Source organism: Mizuhopecten yessoensis, unplaced genomic scaffold, assembly GCF_002113885.1.
Source record: "Mizuhopecten yessoensis strain PY_sf001 unplaced genomic scaffold, ASM211388v2 scaffold7547, whole genome shotgun sequence".
NCBI classification, from domain to species: Eukaryota; Metazoa; Mollusca; class Bivalvia; order Pectinida; family Pectinidae; genus Mizuhopecten; species Mizuhopecten yessoensis.
In genome coordinates, this window is record NW_018407102.1 from 1,105,569 (window position 1) to 1,125,535 (window position 19,967).

The 19,967-nt window shown below is 40.6% G+C and overlaps 1 protein-coding gene across 2 annotated transcripts in view; it reads right to left on the reverse strand.

Annotated features, from left to right (window-relative positions):
• Nucleotides 1-19,967, reverse strand: part of LOC110453899 (methylcytosine dioxygenase TET2-like) — a 41,297-nt gene that overhangs the window by 16,477 nt on the left and 4,853 nt on the right. Inside the window, exon 2 of one of the 2 annotated variants that reach the window (XM_021503108.1) lies at nt 17,641-18,119. In XM_021503108.1, coding sequence (XP_021358783.1) covers nt 17,641-18,099 — 459 coding nt within the window. In that variant the 5' untranslated portion in view covers nt 18,100-18,119. Of the gene's footprint in view, nt 1-2,207; nt 2,828-17,640; nt 18,120-19,967 lie in introns of those variants that run through there. The other variant, XM_021503111.1, reaches the window with a different exon arrangement.

Consider the following 19,967-nt stretch of genomic DNA (forward strand, 5'->3'; position numbering starts at 1 on the left):
GCACTGTCTTATGGCATATAACTCATCTCCTGGTACATAGCATTGTCTCATGGTATATAACCCATCTCCTGGTACATAACACTGTCTCATGGCATATAACTCATCTCCTTGTACATAGCACTGTCTCATGGTATATAACGCATCTCCTGGTACATAACACTGTCTCATGGCATATAACTCATCTCCTGGTACATCGCACTGTCTCATTGTATATATAACACATCTCCTAGCACATAGCACTGTCTCATGGAATATAACACATCTCCTGGTACATAGCACTGTCTCATGGCATATAACTCATCTCCTGGTACATAGCACTGTCTCATTGTATATATAACACATCTCCTGGTACATAGCACTGTCTCATGGTATATAAAAAATCTCCTGGTACATAGCACTGTCCCATAGTATATAGCACATCTCCTGGTACATAGCACTGCCTCATGGTATATAACACATCTCCTTGTACATAGCACTGTCTCATGGCATATAACACATCTCATGGTACATAGCACTGTCTCATGGTATATAATTCATCTCCTGGTACATAACACTGTCTCATGGTATATAACACATCTCCTTGTACATAGCACTGTCTCATGGAATATAACACATCTCCTGGTACATAACACTGTCTCATGGTATAAACACATCTCCTTGTACATAGCACTGTCTCATGGAATATAACTCATCTCCTGGTACATAACACTGTCTCATGGTATATAACTCATCTCCTTGTACATAGCACTGTCGCATGGTATATAACTCATCTCCTGGTACATAGCACTGTCTCATGGTATATAACTTATCTCCTGGTACATAGCACTGTCTCATGGTACATAACAAAAGCAACGACTCATGGTATATAACTTATCTCCTGGTACATAGCACTGTCTCAGGGTATATAACACATCTCCTGGTACATAACACTGTCTCATGGTATATAACACAACTCCTGGTACATAGCACTGTCTCATGGGATATAACACATCTTCTGGTACATAACACTGTCTCATCGTATATAACACATCTCCTGATACATAGCACTGTCTCATGGGATATAACACATCTTCTGGTAAAAAGCACTGACTCAAGGTATATAACACATCTCCTTGTACATAACACTGTCTCATGGTATCTAACACATCTCCTGGTACATAACACTGTCTCATCGTATATAACACATCTCCTGGTAAAAAGCACTGACTCATGGTATATAACACATCTCCTGGTAAAAAAAAGCACTGACTCATGGTATATAACAAAAGCACCGACTCATGGTATATAACAAATCTCCTGGTAAAAAGCACTGACTCATGGTATATAACACATCTCCTAAAATTCCTTACTGTCTCATGGTATATAACACATCTTCTGGTAAAAAGCACTGACTCATGGTATATAACACATCTCCTGGTACAAAACATGTCTCCCACTACATAATGTGGTTCCTGGTACAAAACATGTCTCCCACTACATAAAGTGGTTCCTGGTACAAAACATATCTCCTGGTATAAAACATATCTTCTGGTACAAAACATGTCTCCCACTACATAATATGGTTTCTGGTACAAAACATATCTCCTGGTATAAAACATATCTTCTGGTACAAAACATGTCTCCCACTACATAATATGGTTCCTGGTACAAAACATATCTCCTGGTACAAAACATATCTTCTGGTACAAAACATGTCTCCCACTACATAATGTGGTTCCTGGTACAAAACATGTCTCCCACTACATAATGTAGTTCCTGGTACAAAACATATCTTCTGGTACAAAACATGTCTCCCACTACATAAAGTGGTTCCTGGTACAAAACATTTCTCCTGGTACAAAACCATATCTTCTGGTACAAAACATGTTTCCTGTTACAAAACATGTCTCTTAATAGCACCAGCAATAATTGTCACCTTGAACATCACTATTTTGGAACCCCTCTCTTAGTTTTGTATATGATATCATTAATAAGCTTACAGAAAATAATTTGATTTTCAATTCATAGATTTTATTTACCTCGTTTACCATACTTTAGTGTCAAATTCATTCCACAATTTTTAAAAAACTCCTCACAATGTTTGTTAGTAGCAAACTTTGCATGATCACCAGTTGTAAGTAATGAGGCCCCACCGTCTCCTGGGTATTAAGATGTCTGCAGTCAAACAGGTACTAAGATTGACGACAGTAATGAATTGTTACACCTACCTTATTCTCATTGTACATGATCCAAATGTCACTTCCATTTTCCACATGTGGTCATATTTAAATGATACTGTACCAAATTTCTACATGTATCACATCAACTTTTAAAACACTCGAGATGATTGAAATAGAAAAATTCCTTCACCACCTTTGTAAATGTGTGTGAGAATTGGTAACAAGTATGCACATTAGTCAGACACTTTCCCAGACCTACACAAACACATCTGAATCAGAATTCAAATTAACACATGGTCAACTTTTACACATATCAAGATACAAAACTACTTATAATCAACTTCACTTGTTTTTTCCCCCAAATATCTCAAGCTGAATATAAATATTTCACACAAACAATTTTCAAAATTATTGTATGCTGGCTAAAGGATATAAAAGAGTGGAAGCATTCTTTGTTTCAATTTTGATTGTTATCTAGTTTCTATAACATGCCACAATTTTAAGTTAACCATACTCCCACATCTAAGAACAGAGTCAGTTTTCTGCATAGAAGAGCTGAGCATTACAAAATTGATGTCACCTGCCCTGAGTATTACGTAACAATGAAACATCCCTAACAGTATCCATGTCTTAGTGCCCAAGTCCTCTCTCCGCAGGTAAAATCACACCTGACGATGATGCTAATGGGTCTGTATGTTAAATTCCTTTTAAATTTGAAGGCCTGAATATAATTAAATTTCTAAAAGAAAATTACATTAAAATAAAATCAAGATTAAAAAATCCAATTCTCAGAGAGACTAGCTTTATGCAGTATAAAATATGGTGTGTTATGAGAGAACAGGGTGTGACATTAATAATATTGGGTCTGTCATATGTCTGAGCTCCACACTGTAACCCCACACTCAGAACCCACCCGCCATTTACCAGGACATGAGAGCAGGTAATACGAGACCTACCACTTGGTTGGTCTGTCTGCGTATCAGTGAATTGCCCCCGTTTTGTATCCTTTGTCAGACCATGTAAAACAATTTCTCACATTAGCTCTTCCAGCAATCAAACAAGCTCTTCAAACTAAATCCTCTTGTTTTTTCAACAATTTTTTTCTCTCACTGGAAATCTTTGAAATTCCATATATATATAATTATTAATTATTAGTTTTTTATCTGAACTGACTGTATATCAGATCTATGTACATAGGTAGTGATGCTTTAAGAAATGTTGCTGGCACTTTTATAAAAGCCTGTTATATATGGTCTGTACCTGTGTGACACAGATAGCCGAGACAAGGAGCTGCCAGACATCTTACAACACAATCTCCATCTTATCGTTTATACAGACAAAGCCTGTTTCACTGGTTTTTTTAAAGTCTGAAAGGCTAACAGAAATATCTTACGTGCATGATATATTATTTGTTTACTTTATGTTGTCATATTGCAGTCGCAAGTAGATAAAAAGTCGATAAATAGATTTTTCCTGCGGTGAGAGTATGGCAGATATATCTCATGAATGTTCAATCTCCTTTCAAAAAAAACAAACAAAATAAACAGCAGAACACGAGATAGAGCAATGATGTCTTAATCATGGCCTGAAATGGTACTGATATGGTTTGAACCAATTCTTGTTTCAATCAGTTGATTTGATCAGTGGATGACAGCTGTAACATGAAAAAGATTACAGCAAAGGCCAGACCAGGATTCGAACCCAGGACCCTCCTAACTCTAGATGGAGGCTCTAACCAATTGAACTACCTGGTTGCCGACGATTGACCCCGTTGAACTCTGCAACATAACCAATGACTCTCAGCTGATCAATAAGAATTTGTATACAAAGACAATACATTATCAGCACTACAGTGAGATTCATCGGAGTTTTGTAATAAAAAGAGCACCTGCAGCCTGAATGGAGGTTATTCTTCAAAAGACAAGATGGAATCAACAGAAAAATTCATCAATCCCACATGTTGAGCTCTGGCTCATTAGGCTGTTATAAGCTAATAAAGTACGATACTTCTGGTAAAATGTATGTCTAACCTCAATTATGTATGATATACAAGCATGATTAGTATCATAATTATGTATACAATTGTAACAGGAGAGGAAAAATGCATGGCCGGACTGCACAGTTATTAGTGCGAACTCTCCCTAAATTAAACTGACTCACCCTCGTATATGGCTAATTATATCAATGTTTTATACTCATTTAAAAACACAATACTTTCTTCCTACAAAAAGACATGAAAATCTCCTTGCAAGACCAATTACATGTATTACCCCATTGGGTTTTATTTTCTCCATACACTGTAGAACAATCAGTGTAAGATTACGTGCAGTAATGACTAATAGGAGAGAAAAGGAAAAAGAAAAATCAATTTTCCCACGTTTATCCTACAGACAAAGCGGTTGTCACGGTAATGTCAAGGTGATCCATTTCGTTACCTCTAATCACTTTCCACTGTCACACATGCATTATCTGGAGTATCTGTTATAATCAGATCAGGATCACAATGTCAGTAGGCCAGAGTTATTTCGGGAAGAAGGGGAAATCCTTACAGGTTCAAAAAAGGTTTGTGTTCCGAATATAAAATCCACCTCAAATCCAAATGAATCAAACAAAAATGTTGATTCTTCCTCATTTATAGCTATTTAAGGCATTTATCTTTCTGATCCTCTGAAATTTTTATTATCTTCCTCTATTAATATAGTGATATTAATTTATAGACTATAGAAGGTACATAGCTAACAAAAGATATTCAATACTTTTTCTTCCAAAACCCATCCCTGGTCCACAATATCATTAGCGTTTATGGCAACCATATACCTGCACACTAGCAATAATATTATCCTAGATCTTAGCTTACTCTCTACTCTATCCCCACCCTAGGTCCTATATAATTAGTACTATCCCCACCCTAGGTCCTCTATAATCATTACTATCCCCACCCTAGGTCCTATATAATCATTACTATCCCCACCCTAGGTCCTATATAATCATTACTATCCCCACCCTAGGTCCTATATAATCATTACTATCCCCACCCTAGGTCCTAAATAATCATAACTATCCCCACGCTAGGTCCTTTATAAGCATTACTATCCCCATCCTAGGTCCTATATAATCATTACTATCCCCACCCTAGGTCCTCTATAATAATTACTATCCCAACCCTAGGTCCTCTATAATAATTACTATCCCGACCCTAGGTCCTATATAATCATTACTATCCCAACCCTAGGTCCTACATAATTATTACTATCCCCACCCTAGGTCCTCTATAATAATTACTATCCCAACCCTAGGTCCTCTATAATCATTACTATCCCAACCCTAGGTCCTCTATAATAATTACTATCCCAACCCTAGGTCCTATATAATCATTACTATCCCCATCCTAGGTCCTATATAAGCATTACTATCCCCACCCTAGGTCCTATATTATCATTACTATCCCCACCCTAGGTCCTATATAATTATTACTATCCCCACCCTAGGTCCTCTATAATAATTACTATCCCAACCCTAGGTCCTCTATAATCATTAATATCCCCACCCAAGGTCCTATATAATCATTACTATCCCCACTCTAGGTCCTCTATAATCATTACTATCCCCACCCTAGGTTCTCTATAAGCATTAATATCCCCACCCTAGGTCCTATATAATCATAACTATCCCCGCCCTAGGTCCTCTATCATCATTACTATCCCCACCCTAGGTCCTATTTAATCATTACTATCCCCACCCTAGGTCCTATATAATTAGTACTATCCCCACCCTAGGTCCTCTATAATAATTACTATCCCAACCCTAGGTCCTATATAATCATAACTATCCCAACCCTAGGTCCTCTATAATCATTAATATCCCCACCCAAGGTCCTATATAATCATTACTATCCCCACTCTAGGTCCTCTATAATCATTACTATCCCCACTCTAGGTCCTATATAATCATTCCTATCCCCACCCTAGGTCCTATATCATCATTACAATCCCCTCCCTAGGTCCTATTTAATCATTACTATCCCCACCCTAGGTCCTCTATCATCATTCCTATCCCCCCCCTAGGTCCTATATCATCATTACTATCCCCCCTCTAGGTCCTATATAATCATTCCTATCCCCACCCTAGGTCCTATATCATCATTACAATCCCCACCCTAGGTCCTATTTAATCATTACTATCCCCACCCTAGGTCCTATATTATCATTACTATCCCCACCCTAGGTCCTATATCATCATTACAATCCCCACCCTAGGTCCTATTTAATCATTACTATCCCCACCCTAGGTCCTATATCATCATTACTATCCCCCCTCTAGGTCCTATATAATCATTCCTATCCCCACCCTAGGTCCTCTATAATCATTACTATCCCAACCCTAGGTCATATATAATCATTACTATCCCCACCCTAGGTCCTATATCATCATTACTATCCCCACTCTAGGTCCTATATAATCATTCCTATCCCCACCCTAGGTCCTATATAATCATAACTATCCCCACCCTAGGTCCTCTATAAGCATTAATATCCCCACCCTAGGTCCTATTTAATCACTACTATCCCCACCCTAGGTCCTACATAATCATTACTATCCCCACTCTTGGCCCTCTATAATCATTACTATCCCAACCCTAGGTCCTATATAATCATAATTATCCCCACCCTAGGTCCTCTTTAATTATCACTATCCCCACCCTAGGTCCTCTTTAATTATCACTATCCCCACCCTAGGTCCTATATTATCATTACTATCCCCACCCTAGTTCCTATATCATCATTACTATCCCCACTCTAGGTCCTCTATAATCATTAATATCCCCACCCTAGGTCCTATATAATCATTACTACCCCCACCCTAGGTCCTATTTAATCATTACTATCCCCACTCTAGGTCCTCTATAATCATTACTATCCCCATCCTAGGTCCTATATAATCATTACTATCCCCACTCTAGGTCCTCTATAATCATTAATATCCCCACCCTAGGTCCTATATAATCATTACTATCCCAACACTAGATTGTTATCCCCACCCTAGGTCATATATAATCATTACTATCCCCACCCTAGGTCCTCTTTAATCATCACTATCTCACCCTAGGTCCTATATAATCATTACCATCCCCACCCTAGGTCCTCTATAATCATTACTATCCCCACCCTAGGTCCTCTATAAGCATTAATATCCCCACCCTAGGTCCTATATAATCATTACTATCCCCACCCTAGGTCCTCTATCATCATTACTATCCCAACTCTAGATTGTTATCCCCACCCTAGGTCATATATAATTATTACTATCCCCAACCTAGGTCCTCTATAATCATTACTATCCCCACCCTAGGTCCTATATAATCATTACTATCCCCACCCTAGGTCCTCTATAATCATTACTATCCTCACCCTAGGTCCTCTATAAGCATTAATATCCCCACCCTAGGTCCTATATAATCATTACTATCCCCCACCCTAGGTCCTCTATCATCATTACTATCCCAACACTAGATTGTTAACCCCACCCTAGGTCATATATAATCATTACTATCCCCACCCTAGGTCCTCTTTAATTATCACTATCCCCACCCTAGGTCCTACATAATCATTACTATATACCCGCCCTAGATTCATGTGAATCACTGCTCTTATGACAAAAAGACATTTACTTTAGGAAACCCCAACATCTGTTTATACTGGTACATGTGTAATGGTTGGCTAGTTGGACATCTTAGATGAACTTATCATTAACACAAACAGGGATGCTGGTAAACGAGAAGTGAACCTACACTTATCAGTGGGCTGTGACTGTGTGCGTGGAGCTGGCTGGCTGGGTGGACACCTGTATGATATACAGATCATGACAGGGTTACTGTCACGCAATGGCAGTAAGGACTATTGATCCAGGGTTAATTTACCCACACAAGCCTCACTATTGATCTCACTCCATTCTTAATGATTAACATCCATTATTCAGTAACTATAGTCCCTACAAGTACACATCTGTGCTCAAGTTACAATTTATCCCTACTTCCCAGCTCTATAAATAACAAGGCAACATTTTGGTTTCTTTCGGTGCAGTAATTTATCCTTTGTAAATTAAATGAATGGTTCTTTATGGTCAATAATTACCATTGAAATATCATCTTTCTTAGTTATTTCTACATACTTGGTTTTATTCAATCTTAATCCCACCTTTGTTTTCTCTACCACATTTTCATTTAACATTAAACCAATTTTCAACAATTTTTGTTCAACAATTACTAAACATATTTCCTGATAAAATCACATGTACGGTCAAGGTTATACCTGCCTAACCCAAGTAAGCAGGGCTTTTAATCCATCATCTCCAATATACCAGCATAAAGATTTGATATTTTACATCCTAGTATACTTAGTTTCAATTATTGATGTCAACTCTTTTGTTACGGAAGTGATTTTACGTAAACTAATATAAAACTAGGCAGCAATGTTTAAATGTAATATTTACACTACTACACCATAGACCAGGGCTTTATGAAATTTAACAAACATTGTCATAGCATGACCGAGATCTTCAAAGACCAAATTACCCCTAAAGACACACTTGAACTCTTCATATTCAAAGGTTGGAATAGTTCAATATGAAATTTCAGGGATGAAACAGTTAAGGCAATAGCAATCTGCAGTCCTCACCATTGCCCATCACTAAGTGAAGCTCCTTGTTTCTCTCACTTAGTCAATGCAAGCTCCCAAACTGTCTCCCTGAGTCAAGCTCCCAAACTGTCTCCCTGAGTCAAGCTCCCAAACTGTCACCCTGAGTCAAGCTCCCAAACTGTCTCCCTGAGTCAAGCTCCCAAACTGTCACCCTGAGTCAAGCTCCCAAACTGTGTCACCCTCTGATTCAAGGTCTAAAACTGTTTCCGTCACTGACTCAAGGTCTCAAACTGTTTCCCTCACTGAGTCAAGCTCACAAACTGTTTCCCTCACTGAGTGAAGGCCCCAAGCTGTTTTCCTCACTGACTCGAGGTCCACAACTGTTTCCCTCACTGAGTCAAGCTCACAAACTGTCACCTTCTGAATCAAGGTCTCAAACTGTTTCCATCGCTGAGGAAAAAACCCAAAATGTTCCCCCTCTAATTAAGTTCTGTTTCCCTTGAATCTGACTCTTTGTTCTTTCTCTCATCGAGTCAAACTCCCTACTTTTTTCCTTCATTCTTTCATCGAGTCAAACTCCCTACTTGTTTCCCTCATTCTCTCATCGAGTCAAACTCCCTACTTGTTTCCCCTCATTCTCTCATCGAGTCAAACTTCCTACTTGTTTCCCTCATTCTCTCATCGAGTCAAACTCCCTACTTGTTTCCCCTCATTCTCTCATCGAGTCAAACTTCCTACTTGTTTCCCTCATTCTCTCATCGAGTCAAACTCCCTACTTGTTTCCCCTCATTCTCTCATCGAGTCAAACTTCCTACTTGTTTCCCTCATTCTCTCATCGAGTCAAACTCCCTACTTGTTTCCCTCATTCTCTCATCGAGTCAAACTCCCTACTTGTTTCCCTCATTCTCTCATCGAGTCAAACTCCCTACTTGTTTCCCTCATTCTCTCATCGAGTCAAACTCCCTACTTGTTTCCCTCATTCTCTCATCGAGTCAAACTCCCTACTTGTTTCCCTCATTCTCTCATCGAGTCAAACTCCCTACTTGTTTCCCTCATTCTCTCATCGAGTCAAACTCCCTACTTGTTTCCCTCATTCTCTCATCGAGTCAAACTCCCTACTTGTTTCCCTCATTCTCTCATCGAGTCAAACTCCCTACTTGTTTCCCTCATTCTCTCATCGAGTCAAACTCCCTACTTGTTTCCCTCATTCTCTCATCGAGTCAAACTCCCTACTTGTTTCCCTCATTCTCTCATCGAGTCAAACTCCCTACTTGTTTCCCTCATTCTCTCATCGAGTCAAACTCCCTACTTGTTTCCCTCATTCTCTCATCGAGTCAAACTCCCTACTTGTTTCCCTCATTCTCTCATCGAGTCAAACTCCCTACTTGTTTCCCTCATTCTCTCATCGAGTCAAACTCCCTACTTGTTTCCCTCATTCTCTCATCGAGTCAAACTCCCTACTTGTTTCCCTCATTCTCTCATCGAGTCAAACTCCCTACTTGTTTCCCTCATTCTCTCATCGAGTCAAACTCCCTACTTGTTTCCCTCATTCTCTCATCGAGTCAAACTCCCTACTTGTTTCCCTCATTCTCTCATCGAGTCAAACTCCCTACTTGTTTCCCTCATTCTTTCATCGAGTCAAACTCCCTACTTGTTTCCCTCATTCTCTCATCGAGTCAAACTCCCTACTTGTTTCCCTCATTCTCTCATCGAATCAAACTCCCTTCTTGTTTCCCTCATTCTCTCATCAAGTCAAACTTCCTACTTGTTTCCCTCTTTCTCTCATTGAGTCAAACTCCCTACTTGTTTCCCCTCATTCTCTCATCAAGTCAAACTTCCTACTTGTTTCCCTCATTCTCTCATCGAGTCAAACTCCCAACTTGTTTCCCTCATTCTCTCATCAAGTCAAACTTCCTACTTGTTTCCCTCAATGAGCAAACCTCCCTAACAATTTCTGTCACTGACTCAGACTCCTAATTTGATTTCCTCACTTTATATGGGAGACTCACTAACTGTGTAGCTCCTGTTTCCTTAAAAACTCAATTACGGTAACTACTCAAGGTAAACCAGTATGTCTGAATTAGGACTTTAAATGGCAGTCTCAATACAGGGAAAGTTAAACCCAGCACACAGTAAGTACCTCAACCTTTAAAAATATCCTGGTGTACTGACACAATTAAACGCCTCACAAAAACTGACTGGTACACATCTTTGATCAATGATATGGAACGTCAGAGATAGATAAACACATTATGTCCCCTTCAGGGAATTTTGTATTGACAATACCCCTTTGGGGAAATACTGTATAACAATATCCTGTATGGCAAAAATTCTATAAATCTGTCAAGAGGATATATCCCCCTCCACTGTGAGAGTATCTCTACATGTTGTACCAGCTGTGTTAAAACAAACAACTTGATTCTAAAAGTATGTACCATACTTGATGTGTACATCACAACAACCAAGCATGTGTGTATGTATTTACATATACTTTATAAGCAGGATATTCATAGATCCTGGATCATGCATATATACATATCAAGTTCAAACTTCAGTTAAAAATGAAAAAAAAACACCTCCTTGTACATATTTCCAAGTCTTACTTGTAAGATTTCCTTCTCTTATGTTCGAGTGTCTGTAGGGGCCATCCTTTCACATATTGAAAGGTAGGAAGGAGTGTATAAGCCCCACATTAATATTCTCCTCAACACTTTGTGAGTTTGATAGAGAATGCATTACACTTAATCTCCAAGTTTGTGTTAGTGTGAGGACACCCTACACCCTTCCCCAGTCTGTGTTAGTGTGGGGACACCCTCCACCCTTCCCCAGTCTGTGTAAGTGTGAGGGCACCTCCACCCTTCCCCAGTCTGTGTCAGTGTGAGGACACCCTCCAACCTTCCCCAGTCTGTGTTAGAGTGAGGACACCCTCAACCCTCCCCCAGTCTGTGTCAGTGTGAGGACACCCTCCACCCTTCCCCAGTCTGTGTTATAGTGTGAGGACACCCTCCACCCTTCCCAAGTCTGTGTTAGTGGGGGATACCCTCAACCCTTCCCCAGTCTGTGTTAGTGTGAGGACACCCTTCCCCAGTCTGTGTTAGTGTGAGGACACCATCCACCCTTCCCCAGTCTGCGTTAGTGTGAGGACACCCTCCATCCTTCCCCAGTCTGTGTAAGTGTGAGGACACCTCCCCCCTTCCCCAGTCTGTGTCAGTGTGAAGACACCCTCCACCCTCCCCAGTCTGTGTTAGTGTGAGGACACCTCTACCCTTCCCCAGTCTGTGTCACTGTGAAGACACCCTCCACCCTCCCCAGTCTGTGTTAGTGTGAGGACATGATCCACCCTTTCCTAGTCTGTGTCAGAGTGAGGACACCCTCCAACTTTCCCAACTCTTTGTCAGAGAAAGGACATGCTCCACCCTTCCCCGGTCTGTGTTAGTGTGAGGACACCCTCCACCTTCCCCAACTCTGTGTTAGTGTGAGGACACCATCCACCCTTCCCCAGTCTGTGTCAGTGTGAAGACACCCTCCACCCTCCCCCAGTCTGTGTTAGTGTGAGGACACCCTCCATCCTTCCCCGGTCTGTGTTAGTGTGAGGATACCCTCCACCCTTCCCCAGTCTGTGTTAGTGTGAGGACACCCTCCATCCTTCCCTAGTCTGTGTAAGTGTGAGGACACCTCCACCCTTCCCCAGTCTGTGTCAGTGTGAAGACCCCCTCCGCCCTCCCCCAGTCTGTGTTAGTGTGAGGACGCCCTCCATCCTACCCCAGTCTGTGTCAGAGTGAGGACACTCTCCAACTTTCCCAACTCTTTGTCAGAGAAAGGACATGCTCCACCCTCCTCAGTCTGTGTCAGAGTGAGGACACCCTCCCCCCTCCCCCAGTCTGTGTTCGTGTGAGGTGTCCTCCATCCTTCCCCAGTCTGTGTCAGAGTGAGGACCCCCCCCTCCCTCCCCCAGTCTGTGTTAGTGTGAGGACACCCTCCACCCTCCCCCAGTCTGTGTTTGTGTGAGGACGTCCTCCATCCTTCCCCAGTCTGTGTCAGAGTGAGGACACTCTCCAACTTTCCCAACTCTTTGTCAGAGAAAGGACATGCTCCACCCTCCTCAGTCTGTGTCAGAGTGAGGACACCCTACCCCCTTCCCAGTCTGTGTCAGAGTGAGGACACCCTCCACCCTCCCCAGTCTGTGTTAGTGTAAGGATACCCTCCACCCTTCCCCAGTCTGTGTCAGAGTGAGGACACCCTCCACCCTCCCCAGTCTGTGTTAGTGTAAGGATACCCTCCACCCTTCCCCAGTCTGTGTCAGAGTGAGGACACCCTACCCCCTTCCCAGTCTGTGTCAGAGAGAGGACACCCTACACCCTTCCCAGTCTGTGTCAGAGTGAGGCCCCCCTACCCCCTCCCCAGTCTGTGTCAGAGGGAGGACACCCTCCAACTTTCCCAACTCTTTGTCAGAGAAAGGACATGCCCCACCCTCCCCAGTCTGTGTCAGAGGGAGGACCCCCTCCCCCCCCCCCCAGTCTGTGTTTGTGTGAGGACGCCCTCCATCCTACCCCAGTCTGTGTCAGAGCGAGGACACCCTCCAACTTTCCCAGTCTGCGTTAGTGTGAGGACACCCTCCACCCTCCCCCAGTCTGTGTTAGTGTGAGGACACCCTCCACCCTCCCCCAGTCTGTGTTTGTGTGAGGACACCCTCCATCCTTCCCCAGTCTGTGTCAGAGTGAGGACACCCTCCAACTTTCCCAACTCTTTGTCAGAGGAAAGACATGCTCCACCCTCCCCAGTCTGTGTCAGAGTGAGGACACCCTCCCCCCTCCCCAGTCTGTGTTAGTGTGAGGACACCATCCACCCTTCCCTAGTCTGTGTCAGAGTGAGGACACCCCCCAACTTTCCCAACTCTTTGTCAGAGGAAAGACATGCTCCACCCTCCCCAGTCGGTGTCAGAGTGAGGACACCCTACACCCCTCCCCAGTCTGTGTCAGAGTGAGGACCCCCTACGCCCTTCCCAGTCTGTGTCAGAGTGAGGACGCCCTACACCCTTCCCCAGTCTGTGTCAGAGGGAGGACACACTACACCCTTCCCAGTCTGTGTCAGAGTGAGGACCCCCCCCAACTTTCCCAACTCTTTGTCAGAGAAAGGACATGCTCCACCCTCCTCAGTCTGTGTCAGAGTGAAGACACCCTACACACTTCCCAGTCTGTGTCAGAGTGAGGACACCCTACAACTTTCCCAGTCTGTGTTAGTGTGAGGACACCCTCCATCCTCCCCAGTCTGTGTCAGAGTGAGGACACCCTACACCCTTCCCCAGTCTGTGTCAGAGTGAGGACACCCTCCACCCTTCCCTAATCTGTGTCAGAGTGAGGACACCTCCATCCTCACCAGTCGGTGTTAGTGTGAAGACACCCTCCACCCTTCCCCATTTTGTCTGTGAAGCCCCCTAGCTTATTATCTGTCATGCATGCTTGTGTTGTCTAGCTTTGTCTACATACTATCTGCCAATATATATCCTTTTGTCTTCCTTCTTAGCAACAGGACTATCACATGTCATAAGTATTAAGATAAGACCATAAGCCTATTCTCCAGTGGTCACTACACAGTTAGTACAGGATCTAAAATCTCTATATCAATGTTCTGACCGCATCCTGATCTTCAAGTTTCTTTTTCCTCTTAGTATGCACATTTACTGAAAACGTTCCCAGACTCTGTATCATGTATCATAATCTACTACACCAGCTATAGATATGTGTTAAACACACACACTGCTCCTTATTCACAACACTTTAAAGCCTTCTCCTAACCCATAAACCTATAAATATAAATAATATCCAGCCCGCTCACCACACTGGTTAGATGAGCAGGTGTGATCGATGGTATACTTGTAAATAGACCCCAGCAGTGTACAGCAGGGGTCAATAGCATACCACCTATGTTAAGTTACTGAGTGTATCATCAGTAGTCTCCCAACCTGGAACAAGGGTGTTAAGCACCCTATCATTCCATCAAATATCGTACCCTACTGGGTCAATAATCAGCTGCTGGGGACAATTACTGGTCAGCTATTAACACATGCAGTGGTCAGTACAACCTATTCTAACAGGTTTATTTACTTTTTGAACAGTGAAAGTGCATTGTGGAAGAACACAACCATTCGCACAGGAGTTTAATTTAGAAGTGTACTTACAATGTAGTTACACAAGAATGCCAACACAATCTCTTGCATGACAATAAAACATTATTTGTAAGCATATCCACTGAACTTTGTTCAACATAGATATTTTCTAATAAATACTGTACTACACTGGAGTTTAACCTAGCTAGGGTATAATTGGGAGGTACACTTACTTACATGTAGAGTATAAATATGTATAGTGTAATGTAAAGTACAAACATGTACAGTGTAATGTGAAGTACAAACATGTAGTGTTATGTGAAGTACAAACATGTACAGTGTAATTAAAGTACAAACATGTACAGTGTAATTAAAGTACAAACATGTACAGTGTAATGTGAAGCACAAACATGTACAGTGTAATCATAATGTAAAGTACAAACATGTACAGTGTAATTAAAGTACAAACATGAACAGTGTAATGTGAAGTACAAACATGTAGTGTAATCATAATGTAAAGTACAAACATGTACAGTGTAATGTGAATACAAACATGTACAGTGTAATGTGAAGCACAAACATGTACAGTATAATGTGAAGCACAAACATGTACAGTGTAATGTGAAGTACAAACATGTACCATGTAATTAAAGTACAAACATGTACAGTGTAATTAAAGTACAAACATGTACAGTGTAATTAAAGTACAAACATGAACAGTCTAATGTGAAGTACAAACATGTTCCATGTAATTAAAGTACAAACATGTACAGTGTAATTAAAGTACAAACATGAACAGTCTAATGTGAAGTACAAACCTGTACAGTGTAATGTGAAGTACGAACATGTACAGTGTAATGTGAATACAATCATGTACAGTGTAATGTGAAGGACAAACATGTACAGTATAATGTGAAGTACAAACATGTCCCATGTAATGTGAAGTACAAACATGTACAGTGTAATGTGAAGTACAAACATGTACAGTGTAATGTGAAGGACAAACATGTACAGTATAATGTGAAGTACAAACATGTACAGTGTAATGTGAAGTACAAACATGTACCATGTAATGTGAAGTACAAACATGCACAGTGTAATGTGAAGTACAAACATGTACAGTGTAATGTAAAGTACAAACATGTACAGTGTAATGTGAAGTACAAACATGTAGCTATATAGCATGTAATGTGAAATACAGACATGTGAAGCCAGTAACCTATATATGAGAAGGAGCTAACAGGTGTGGAAGAGATTAGTGTGGACACAGCATGGGGGAGGTTCTGACCAGGTCCTGGTGCACCTCACTGACTTCTGTGTATAGACTGGTCACTCCGAATACACTGACCAACACTGACCTTTCATTTGAATCATTTCTAGCCAAGGTCAATACACTTAACTGGCCTGGTCAGGCAGCTAGAAGATCACTATGCCATAAAGAGTATATTTTTCTTGCCCATAAATCATTGTCCCTAATAACTGAACTGTGATGATCTCAGTATGGACACAGTATGGTTCTCAGCTGTCTACTCCATCACAAAGTCCAGTCATTCTCCCGCCAAATTCTGACCATAGTGGTAAGTTTACTTAATCTACTTGATGTGTTCCACCTGAGGCTTTGTGCCGGACATGTACTTACACAATGCTACTCAACTGTGTACAAAAGTGATTAGAGTATGTCTCACAGAACAGCACATATACATACAGTGACGGAGATCTGTATTATATACCATTATGAAGTATGTACAAATAAAAGTATTTCCTAATTGGATTATAGGTTACGTATACAAAGGTCACTATGGTGTTGACCACATGTAATATCAGAACAGCCACTTTTACAGTGTACCTTGGGTCATGATGATCTAGCTTCTCCTTACAACAAAACTTGCCAACAATTTCAACATGCGGGAACCACTTTGCTTCACCTATTTTGCATATGTGTACCTATCTATAACAGGAAAATAAACAAGCTTCTATTTCTGCATACCTGTTACGCATTAGCAGGATAAAAAATTAAGTTTCTATATATAGTTACCCTGCATGTAGTATATTGGGGAAACAAATGAGTTTCTATTTCTAGTTTACATGTGTTACATATTAGCAGGAAAACAACAGCTTGTTAATATTTCGTATTGATGTCTTTTAAGTTAGTTAGCATGAAGTAATGTTAGAAATGGTGATTGGCATCATAATTTATTTGATTTTGATTTCTATCGTGAATTACTTTTCACACACAACTTGTAAGTTCAATTGCTGCTGATTTTAATTTTTGACAAATTTTATACAGTATATCAAATGTGAGAAAAAGCAATCAGCTATCGCCAAAATATTCACTAACTGATTTTATTTAAAGGATGTGTTCTTTCCATGTAAGAACACCATATATTAATTGACTCTGTAAAAGACTTTTTGCATCGAAGACACAAATGAAAATTGTTTCAACCCATCGCAAATTTATATTTGTGCTTGACCCATTCTATTAAATTTTGTGCTATCTTGAAAACACTTGATAGCAGTTTATTTGCCTAATGAGTCTATGCCGGCTATTGCACTTTTTAAAATCCAGCTATGCTGTTGTCGTCTGTCCAATCTCCTAATTGTTTTTCAATTGGCTCTACAATAACGCACAATTAATGATTCAATAAAAAATTGTCAATTTTGGAAAATACCTATCAATTCAGTGTTGAAGTAGTGGGCAGAGCAATAACAAAGGAAATATAACTGATAAGATTAACCTCACCTCATTGTTCTGACTGTCCGGCTGTCCAAACATTCCTGGCATTACACCTGGACCAATTCCTCCTGGTCCAAACTGGTCCCACCCCTGGGGCATCATTCCTGCCCGCGGCTTGGGGACAGCAGGAAGTCCAGGACTTGTGCTGGGCACACTGTAGCCTTGGACACCTGGTCCAGCCCCTGGTCTATGAGCCCCAAAGTATCCCTGCCCCACATCATATGCAGGATATCCTTCCTTTCCTCCGGGGATCCTGGCATTGAAGGAAGACATCCCCGGTATAGCCGACACATCCTTATTTGGTGGGCCATGTGCACTCCCTAGGGAACTGTAACTGCTGACCAATACATCCTTGTTGGGTGGAGTCAAAGCAGACCCTAAGGGGTTGTAGGCAGCCCCGGGGTAGGGAAACTGCTCCTGACCCATGGCCCACCCTCCATCTGCCCGCACTCTGCCATCATCCATCACTCATCACTTTCTGCAAACTACAACATAAGAATATCTGTCAATCATATGTATTTAAAAAAAAAAATGGATGAAAATTCAAAGCACACAAGTAGAACTTTTCATTTATTCACATTCTCAAAGTATTTTTCATTCACAGAAATATTGTGTGAATTTATCGAAAAATACCCTACACCACCATTGAATCTGATTTTCTATTTCCAGCCTTGGTGGGTCTTAGGACCATTGTTCCCTGCCCATAACCCAAGATGTCTTCCTAGTTCTCACAATAAAAGTCTGTGTTTGCTCCAGATAACCTACTAATACCTTGGCCTACAATCAATAAATGGTGGCTTGTTTGCCCATACCTGGTTAGCTTGCTATTATACATTTTCTATCTTAAATATTCTGTGTAGAAGATGTACAACTTATGCACTACTCAAATTTACAGTATTTTTCAATATTTTTTCATTATATTTCTTTATAAAAAAAAAAATGTATTAGCTTTCTTCCAAACTGGTGTAGGCTTGTGTTTCATATGCATAAAAGAATCGATTACCAATATAAATGCTCTTAATTTAGTTGAAATGGTCTGAATTGGAGCGGATCATGGACTTGTGAATACAAAGACCATCCACTGCTGTCTCCATCTCGTTCCCATCTCCCGTGTCTAACGGCCATGTGTGTGATCAAAGACAGATAGAGGACCAAGTTAATAGAACAAAAAGGAAATTCATCATATGTCCCACTCAGCAAGTGAAGAAGAAAATCAATACAAAACATGGATACGTGAGGCAAGTCACGTAAACCACCCCGACTCAGGCAAATTTGGTGGTAGGAAAATATCCATCTGTCAGGCAAGAGACAAAAAAATGTGCTACACACTGACTTGGATACCGAATCAGGTGGCGTGATTTGGTTGTCGACTCCATAATAATTGATTTCATTATAACATAAAATGACATTAAACACCAACATTTCCTACCAGGCGCCACTTCATAGAACATTTCTTTTTCACAACACTGAGAACTTCAAAAATACATTTAAAAATTATTTGAACTTATTTTTGGATAAAATAATTATTATATTCACTAATGAACAATGATCGTTAAATATATCGAAGGACGTTGCACAAAAACTTTGCAAATAATTGAATAATTGTAGTAAGTTTCTAAGTTAATATAGGCAAGACTGAAACTTATTGAAATTTATTTCCATTTAGAACGGTAAACACACCTTGTCAATATGAATTGAAAACACGGTGCAGAGATGTAAGCTATTTTTAGCCGGTACACATGGGAAATTCCCCTGACCTAAATTCCTACCGCGTTTTTGGTCAAAGAGATATATATATATATACAGTGCTTGTATATGCTCATGTGTGTAACTTTGTGTAGGTGTCGACGCCTGACCCTCAACTCATCAAACCAGAGTCTTTAGTCTGATTAACTCATATATGAAAGTTGTCCACTTACATGCTAGGATATACAGGTACAAAACCTACAGAACAGGAGCCTTTGATTAATTGACAGCATGCATATTTGTACAAAGTACGCCTCATTCGCAAATTAACGTGTATTATGTCTAATTTGATTTTTGACAAAAGCCTAGTTTAACTTAATCCAAAACCTGTTTGACAGTCTCATAGTATAAGCGTTAACAAAAACTAATACTGATTTCTACTGCAGATATACATGTAGGAATAGAAAATCTATTTTAAAGAAGTTTCGTCGCACAATATAATGTTCCACCGATAGAGCATATCCTTGGCTTATTTACGTTTCCTAACTTTGCAGCAAGTAGCTATATATATAGTATCGACAAGCATTGTGCTATTTTAAGATAAGGATTTTTTGCTAGTAGGGGAATCCCCGTTCAGAGGTAAATTC